Source organism: Pteropus alecto, unplaced genomic scaffold (assembly GCF_000325575.1).
Source record: "Pteropus alecto unplaced genomic scaffold, ASM32557v1 scaffold79, whole genome shotgun sequence".
Lineage (NCBI taxonomy): Eukaryota > Metazoa > Chordata > Mammalia > Chiroptera > Pteropodidae > Pteropus > Pteropus alecto.
This window is the reverse complement of record NW_006494612.1, coordinates 13,438,526-13,448,326: the sequence shown is the minus strand read 5'-3', so window position 1 is coordinate 13,448,326 and position 9,801 is coordinate 13,438,526. Positions and strand designations below refer to the sequence as shown.

The 9,801-nt window shown below is 39.1% G+C and overlaps 1 protein-coding gene across 1 annotated transcript in view; it reads right to left on the bottom strand.

The window, feature by feature from the left end:
- Window positions 1–75: 75 nt before the first annotated feature.
- The window catches only part of GJA1 (gap junction protein alpha 1), an 11,306-nt gene continuing 1,580 nt past the window's right edge, over window positions 76–9,801 (bottom strand). Inside the window, exon 2 of the mRNA XM_006927004.3 lies at window positions 76–2,136. Coding sequence (XP_006927066.2) covers window positions 972–2,120 — 1,149 coding nt within the window. The 5' untranslated portion in view covers window positions 2,121–2,136 and the 3' untranslated portion in view covers window positions 76–971. The remainder of the gene's footprint in view (window positions 2,137–9,801) is intronic.

Below are 9,801 nucleotides of genomic sequence, written 5' to 3'. Positions count from 1 at the left end.
TAAACACCATATTGGCCCACACCATAAAATCCAAGAGAAAGGTTCAAATTTGAACACTGTGGGTGTATTATTTTCAAATCTGTGTTTGCGAGTTTATACTGTATCTGCTTGTACCAATACATGACAAATAAAACACTTCCACACATACACATACAAGTGACTGTTAAATATTGAGCATGGCTTGCTTCCCTGACTCGACTCAAAAAATGTCAAGTGACATCCCAACTATTTTAAAAATGTTTTCAGAAATCATTAAATGAATGTAATAGTAGTTGTGGAATGATGAAAAAGTGATGGTAATATGATGCGAGTGGATGTGAAAAAGAATGTACATATAACTTGGCTGAGATTTGCAAATGCATGGGAAGTCTTCTCCTGTGGGCTGTCTGAACTTTTACCGATATCAAGATAAAAATATAGTAGCTCAAGTCCATTGACACCTGGAGGGTCATGCCTAGAAAGCTTACCTTCAAAGTGCAAATTTTAACAATGGAATGTTTTAGCAGGGACATAAGTACAATTTTGCATCTTTTTCTTGATAAAAAGAAATAAAATGTTTAGAAAGTATTTTTCCTGGCCAAAGTTATTTCAGTTTCTTGGTAAAACAAAAGAAGTATTTAGCCAAAAATATCACCCACTCTTTCACATACACAGAATTATTCTTAGGGGTGGTGGGGTGGTAGAGAAAAAGCCCTTATCTACGTATCATCTAATGCAACTCTTAAGTTCTTTGAATCAACTACATTAAATACCAATATGTACCTCCCTTATCCCCTCCCTCTCCACCTGTCTATCCCAAACACCCCCCCATGAACCTAGGTATTCTAATGTCTTTGTGTTTTCTAAGCCTCATGACGAAGGCTATTGAGTACCACCTCCACTGGAACAAAATGAACACCTAAGGTGCACTTTCTACAGCACCTTTTTCTTCTCCACAACTGAGTGGAATCTTGATGCTCTCAAGGTTGGATCTAGATCTCCAGGTCATCAGGCCGAGGTCGGCTGCTGGCGCGACTGCTGGCTCTGCTGGAAGGCCGCTGGTCCACAATGGCTAGTGGTTGTAGTTCGTGCCCAGCAGCTAGTTTTTTAGAATTCTGGTTGTCATCAGGGAAGTCAAAAGGCTGTGCGTGGGAGTTAGAGATGGTGCTTCCTGCCTGCCCCATTCGATTTTGTTCTGCACTATAATTAGCCCAGTTTTGTTCACTTGCTTGTTTGTTGTAATTGCGGCACGAAGAATTGTTTCTGTCTCCAGTAACCAGCTTGTACCCAGGAGGAGACATGGGCGAGAGGGGAGCAGTTGGTGAGGAGCAGCCATTGAAATAAGCGTATTTTGGAGATCCACAGTCTTTGGAAGGGCTCAGTGGGCCGGTGGTAGTGTGGTAGGGATCGCTCTTCCCCTTCACACGATCCTTAACACCTTTGAAGAAGACATAGAAGAGTTCGATGATGTTCAAGGCAAGAGACACCAAGGACACTACCAGCATAAAGATGATGAAGATGGTTTTCTCTGTGGGACGAGAGAGGAAGCAGTCCACCTGATGTGGGCATGGCTCTCTTTTACAAGTATAAACGGCACTCAGGCTGAATCCATAGATGTACCACTGGATTAGCAAGAAGGCCACCTCAAAGACAGACTTGAAGAGGATGCTGATGATGTAGGTTCGCAGCAAGCCCCCTCGCATTTTCACCTTGCCGTGCTCTTCAATACCATACTTAAACTTCTTTATTTCGATCTGCTTCAAGTGCATCTCCACATTCACACCATCGGTTTGGGCAACTTTCAGTTCCTCCTCTCTCTTGTTCAGTTTCTCTTCCTTCCGCATCACGTAGAACACGTGAGCCAGGTACAAGAGTGTGGGAACAGACACAAAGATGATCTGCAGGACCCAGAAGCGCACATGAGAGATTGGGAAGGACTTGTCATAGCAGACGTTTTCACAACCAGGTTGTTGCGTGTTACAACGAAAGGCAGACTGCTCATCACCCCAGGCTGACTCAACGGCTGTCCCCAGTAGCAGGATTCGGAAAATGAAAAGGACTGAGAGCCACACCTTCCCTCCAGCAGTGGAATATGCTTGAACCTTGTCAAGGAGCTTGCCTAAGGCACTCCAGTCACCCATGTTGCCCAGGCACCGTCTGAAAAGAAACAAAAAGACAACTCAATGATCACAGATTGCAAATTATTAGTTTAATATATAGTTCCTTCCAGCCGACAGTCAAAATATTATAAAAACGGTCTCATATCTTTCTAGCATACTTCCAAAAAAAAAGTACAAACTCTTCCTGTTCCATTTTCCCCCTACACAGAGGTCTCACATTTTCCTGAGATACAGTAAGTCTTAGAAACAACGGAGCTTATGTGCCAAGTAAATGCAATCTTAACCTGTAAAGATGTATTGCTTGCTCAACCACCTTTGCACATGACTTAAGAAGCTCTATCTGCTTATTGTATCTGTCTGATAAACAAGGACAGTTCTTGCCTGATAGGCCTGTGTCTGGATGCATGCCTAATCGAAATACTGATGTGTTAGTCAGCCTGGTATCTAAAAATTGAGGTAAAGATACTCATGAACACACATACACATGAACATGCACACAACCCGTATCTAAACCTCAATCCTGTTGTATAGCACTTTGTTCCTAATTGTATTCGGATATGTTTTTCCTTGGTGTTAATCTGTGCATTCTCCACATTATGATCATTTACACTTCTCTATTTCTTCCTAAGCAGTACTTCATGTGGTTCAGAAGTCTTCTGCCCAGAGAAAAATATGTTGTACTGAAATACACCATTTCGACACAATGTGTCATTATATATGTAGGAACCTACTTTCAAATATAGCTAAGCATAGGACTTCCCCATTATTGGCAATGAGAAAAAGACCCAACTCTGTAGAGATGGTAGGGATTCCAAAAGTTATGTATCTGTTTAATTTTATACTTCTAATTGCCAATAGCCCATTTAATTGATGAACACTGAAGTCTAAGAATATAGGAAATATTCAGCCATCAGAGCCAGAAGAAGACTTATGATCTCGAGGCCAAGACTTTCCAATGCACCACACTGGTTTTAAAATTATAAAAAAGCTGCCTCTAAAGCTAGAAATGTTTTCATGCTTTGATATATATTATCTTAAGACTAAGCTAGGAAGAAATAAGTAACATTACATGTGGCAGGCATAGAGAATATAGTCAAATTTTCAGCAGAGAATAGTAATTAGAGAATTTAGAAAAAGATGAAGTAATCAAAGATTATTTAATAATTAAAAAACAAGCAAAGCAAAGAGTTTCCAGGAGCTTGGTAATGGATTTTAAACAGTGTAACCAAAAGTAGGATTATGTAGGCTTCTTAGAAATACGTTCATTATCTGAATATAAAGTTTCTCATCTGGTATTGGAACTATGAGCTATCTTCTCCTTGTAGGAAGTAAATGAAATCCAGGGAATTCTTCTTCCCCACCATGCAGCACTATATTTCTAATACCTGCACTTCTTGGCTATATACAGCCAGAAAAAAAAATGAAATGGAAATCTGGTCCGGGATTTCCTGAATGAAACAAAGAGATGGCTGATCAATAAAGTGAAACCATGCACCAGCTATCTAAGTTAGCAGGCAATGGTATCTTTCAGGACAGCCTAGAAAATGGTGCCAAAGAAAGCTGGGTTAAAAGTGGGAAGTGGGTGGGCAGGTCACAGAAATAATGTTCTACCAGTGGTCATAAAAAAAAGGGGAGCTTCCCTTCTACTTTTAGGAATGGTCATTTTAGATTCTGAAGTCACTAGTTAGACAGTAAAATTGATGTATGAAAAAAAAGCAGTCAAACAAGAACAAAGGCTTGTAAGGTTGACAAAGATGGTTGAATAGCCATGGGAAGGCTTGAAGTGAAAGGGAGTAATTTAGCTTTGATGAGCAGTTTGATGGTGAGAGAACATAAAAGAAAAAAAAAGGAAAACACCCTACAATTTAGCAGAAAATCCTATATTAGGAATGAGAAGTAGAGTCCACGAGGGTCAAACAAACATAACAGAATTTTTGGAGTTATATCAATAGACAGTTTCTATGTGATGATGTGTAAATTGGCTCTCATCTTGTTTGTAGAGAATTATGATATTTTGCTAGTGTCATCTGCTTTTGCTCAGATATTTCAATTGTGGTGAGGGGTGGGGATGTGGGGAACAACAGAAACAATCAAATGTAAAATGATAAACTGTTTGCATACATATCACATTCATTCAGTGATTGAGCTCAAGACAAACTGAAGTTTAGAAATGTGACCAGGCACATTGAGAAGCTGTCATTTTGGTCAATGTTTCTTCATTATTCAAAGTAAAATATGATTGTGTAGATGCTTGTGGCAATTAATTACTAAGTTTCTTTACATTCTATTCAAATCAAAACTTGGCTTTCATATAATTTAGAGATGCCACAGAAATACCCATAGAGCCACAATATGTGAACTGGGTCACTGGGCAGTTCTCTAGGTAGTAGTTCCTTATTAATACACCAGAAACTTAATTGCAAAGTTGTCTTTTCTTTAAGCATCCATACAGTTGTTATTTGCGTTAATGAATTATACTCTTTCATCTAAATAAGATGAATTATTCGATTGGACACCTAGTATTTTGTAACATGCAGACACCTGCCATTACCACTATCATAGAGATCATTAGATAATGTTTAATATTATGGCTTATAATGCTTGTGACTCTCAAGAAGAGGTAACAAAAACAGTTACCAATCATTAGATAATGTTTAATATGATGGCTTATAATGCTTGTGATTGTCAAGAAGAGGTAACAAAAATAGTTACCTTTTTTGGTAGTTGTTCACTTTGTTGTGAATCAAAGGTCCTGTCAAATGGTTGCCTTCCCCATTAATATTTTCATTTTCCCAAGTTTTAAGTGAAAACTTAATGTCCTTTTATAAGGAAAGGGCATAATTACATGATTACAGAATTCTTGGCATTGATTTACAGACTATAGACCTCATGCATATTCACCAGTAGAGACAGGTACATCCTTTATTTGATACGTGGGAACAACCAGCTGAATGTATATGGAGGTAATTATGTATGTTCATGACTTCACCTCCAGGTTCCAAAGCTGAGACTTTATATGCAGACTGAGGTCTAGGTTAAAGAGTTGTGCAAAGTTCCCAATAGAAGCCAATGCTTGCCAGCAGCTGGACCACCTTTCCCTTTCTTGTGCCTTCTATGAACCATGTTAAATCACATTTTCTATTGCTCTTCATGGCCTTCTAGTCTAGAGGCCAAAAGCCACAGTCACTTAAGTGTGACTTGCCTGAGGACCCTCTGCTCCCTTCTCAGTGTTGTTTTTGAACTATATCACACATGGCAGCATTTGTTAAAAACACACATTCCTGGCACTCACTGGTCTGAATGAGTATATTTTTGGGGTGGCAGGGGTGGAGGGTGTGCAGCATGAAGAGCAGAAGTTCTCTGGGTTCCTGGGAACTGAGCTCACCCTTCACTGCATCCCCTTCTCCTACATGTCGGCATCATTTCACCAACATCTACTGCTCCCCAAGAGCACATGGATTCAAATATTTTATTCAAAATGAAGATAAAATTTCAATTTTAAATTAATGTTAACTGTGCCTTTTGCCAGAGCCTTAAAAACAAATTACTGTGCCAAAAGTGCAGCCAAGTTGCTTCATCTCACTAATGTCCTAATAATTATAAGAATTAGAAGAGACAACTGTAACGAGTTGAGTGGGGACTTCAAATAAAGGTAAATAGAACTGCTGAAAACTAAAGGGAGACTTGGTATCTATCACTTTTTTAGGATTGAAAATAAACACTTAGGGAAGATGAAGGTCATTAATATTTAAAAGAATGAAATCATGAAGTCTAAAAATGCATTAAGGAAACGTCTATGGAAGTTCCTGATAAACTCATTTAGTGGATTTTTTTGAGAGGAAAGGGAAATGACATGAGTGTGTGTTTCTAATGTACTAAGACCAAAAAATTTTAAGCCCCAAAACTGAAATGTAAACCCTCCTAATGTCTTTAACTTTTATAAGGACCCCTTTCCCTCGCACTAAATGTCTGACTGGGCTCACTTGTAACCATTCGTCTACAGTCACAACAGCCAGATATTATTTTGGTAATATTCATAATCACACATAATTAGCATAATCCAAATTCAACCCATCAGCAATACTATAGCTTTTATCTTCTCCCCCAAAACCAGACTATGACTCTCGCCACTATCCCTGCTCTTAGCCTCATCTCAGCCATCATCACCTCTATTGAGGTTTCGTGTCAGTAGCCTAGTCACTCTGCTTGCTGACCTATTCTCCTCAGTCAATCATGAAAAAACAGACTAACAAACAAGCTGATCTGCTTCCATCAGCTCTGCTTCATCTGCATGGCCCCCTCCCTCACTTTTTTAGGTTTCTGCTCTGGTTGCACCTCATCAGCCATCACTCCAACCCTGTCACTTCCTATTCCTCTTGTCCGACTTTTGTTTCTTAATGGCCTTTAGTTCTATTTGACATATTATATATTTACCTGTTTATTGCTGGTCTCCCTCCACAACAAAGTTTTATTGCTATCTGCTTTCCTCAGCTAGAATGTGAATGTCACAAGGTAGTTTATTTTGTGCACTGCTGTATATCCAGTGCTTAAAAGAGATGCTAAATAAATATCGACTGAATGAATTAAATGGGACCTGCACGGAAAAACAAAAACGAAAAAACCCCACCAGGTTTCACAAGCTTTTTTTTTTTACTGTCTCCTAGGGATTCTGTTTAATTGTATATCTCAAACTTCTAAAATTTCAAATTAATTTGAAAACAACTTTCACAGTAATATATGTATACACACACATGCACACATATATTATGCAGACTATTAAATTTCCAAGTGAAAATTGCTGAAACAGAGAATTCTGTTGAAACAACATGCTTCAAATACTTCTTGAGCAGAGGTAATAGGTCTGAATTAATAAAAATAAAAAAGGTGGGGGTCTCTTTAAGAGCTTCTCAGATTTATTGCATCAGATTGTAGTGATTTGGGATGCTTATAGAACTACAACAGGTATTACAGATGTTTATTCAGTTTCACCATTATGTTGTTTCAGGTTAAAATTTAAAAACAAAAACATGTTGTCTCCCAATTCTGTGGTATTCTAACTCTGACTGTACCACATTTTATTGTTATTGAGAATACTATTGCAAGAAATAGCCTGTTTACACTTGTGTTTATTTCAAGGATGACAAATCTTAGGGGAGGGTTGGGGCTTTGAAGAAAAAACTCAAAATGTAATATTAACACCAATTAATGTAACATCTCCATATAGTCTCGGTCTATGAAGACAGTCAAGTGATTTGAATCAGGTACCATGTAAAATATTTCAGTTCATCAGAAAATACACCTTTGATTCCTTATCCCTGGTCCAATTGTAGTGTAGCAAATTCCATGTAAACATTTTCTCTACTTCAAATTCTGGGCCATGGTTGACAGATTATCCTTAGATTCCTTTATGAAGAATGATATTGTTACATTTCCGCAGGTATTTTATGCATGGCCTTGAACTGCATAAAGTTTTGTGGGAGGTGTGTGTTGGGGGACATACTAGCCAGCCTTTCTTTCCTTGGCTCTCATCCCTCTTCATCAATCAATTAACATCAGCCTCCACAGAACAATGAGATAGGGGTTGAGGGACTCCATCCAAAGAGAAGATGATTGCTTGCCAAATAGGGACAATCTAATCCCCTCCCTAGTTCAACAGCTATCACTCAACTCCCAACTATTTCAAGTTTCTCATGGCTACTTTAAGTAGAAGAAAAACCCTAAATCAGAAGTAACTGCAGGCTAAAAGCCATGTTCTTTAATTGTGGTCTGTTGGATTTAAAAATGTTATTGCTATCAGTTCTTGATGTCCTCCTCCCCCCACCTTCAAATTGACTATTTTTACTGAATAGCCTGGTTATTTTTCTCATAACATAAACATACTTCTAGGGTGCTCACAAGTGTATTAAGAATAGTCTATTTTCTTCAATGAGCACTGAATCAGTACAATATTGCTATTTTAGCAATCCCATACGGATTGATGAGAAGAATTTACCCTTTACCAATTGATAAGGAGAAAAACCGTGAAGAGTATCTATCTTTTTGGAGGCATCTCCCACAAATCCCCCAAAAAAGCCATGTCCTATAAATGTCTCTGGACTCACAGAAATTGCTAAAAAATGAACACTATTTTTTTATATTACCGCGAATTTTAAGCATTCCACAAAACATAGTTTATTGAATATTGACATGGATGATAAACACTAGATAATTACTTTTCTTTCCAGAGCGGAACTGGTGTGAGTGGACAAGCTTCAACAATCAATTTAAACAGCCGAGAATCTTGTAGGGAAGTCGGAACAACAGGAAAGGTGGAGTAGAGGTATTAATCACTGGTTACTTTCCTATCATTCCTTTCCCTCTAGTATTACATCTAAAGGCTCAGAGGCTCCTACCTAGCTACATCTATGGATAATGTAAAAGAAGACTAAGGAATGCAGGGTTATCAAGAGTTCCCCACCCTTCTCTATGCAGGATTGAAAACACTGAGTAACAAAGCAATTGTCACTATCTGAAAGCACACCCTTTCAGATCCTTGCTGCAGAGAATCTTTGGAACCACATTTCCCAGGGTGTGTCAGCAATGTAGGAATCCGACCGTAAGGGGTGAGGAACTGAGTGTAAGGGGAACTGTGGTAATAAACTTCAAATGGTATTGGGAAAACGTGGAATATGTTTAAAGAGTGAAAAAAGTGGGAGCAAAGCACTACCACTGCATTTTCCAGGCAAAGGGCAGGTGACAACTATACCCTGACTTTGGGAAGTCCAGGACAGAAAACATTTCCTGCCCTTGGTATAATTTCCCGTCAACTGGGCCTACCTAGAAAAATTCATTACTCTTCCCCAGAGGTATTTTCTGTTTAACTGGCTTATTTCATTCTTGGGAACTGAGTTAATTTAATAAGATCTCTGCCTTACTACAGGACTTTTTCAGCAATCCTTATACAAAAGATTAGGCTTCTTAAAACATATAAACAAGACAAACAAACAAAAAAACCCCACCTCAATCTATTCTTTAAATTACCACCAAGCACTTTGGACTGAGTTCAAGTTTGCCCAGTTTTCCAGAGGGTGAGATGAAGCATCATCTCATTACTTAGTTTGGAAAGCAAAAGAAATTAAACCCATCTCCAAATAAAGCCATGTCTATTGCTTTATCAAAGATGCTCATTAAACGTTTGGATGCCTAAGAGAATATTGTGGCTGATCCGCTGCTCGGATCTCAGGGTCTGAGTTTCCTAATCCTGTACTAATCCGTCTTAAGACACGTCATTAGTTATTTCCTAATATCATTATACCCCTCCCCCCGACTCCTTCGCGCCCTACCCCACATTCTCGGGAAGTTTCGAGAACTTCCAGGAGAGTTACAAGTGCAATTTAAGCACGGTAATTCCAAAGGTACTCAGATTTCCTTACCAACGCTAATACAGTATGATTTCACAAATTTTAGAAAAAAAATGCTGCGGATGGAGGTAAGTGGAAAATGAGATTGCCAAGTTTAATTAAGCTAAGCATTTGCTCTTCTTTTATTATTTGACACGCTGTCCCTCCGCCACCCCCATCCCCCCACTCGCCCCGCCTTTCGGGTAGCAGAACTCGGACCTGCGCTGGGTTTGACGTGAGTGGAAGGATTGGAGGGCAACAGCTCACCAAACCTCTCCAAAACGCAAAGGCTGGGGCAGCGCAGGAGCCCCGGCGAGCCGGCG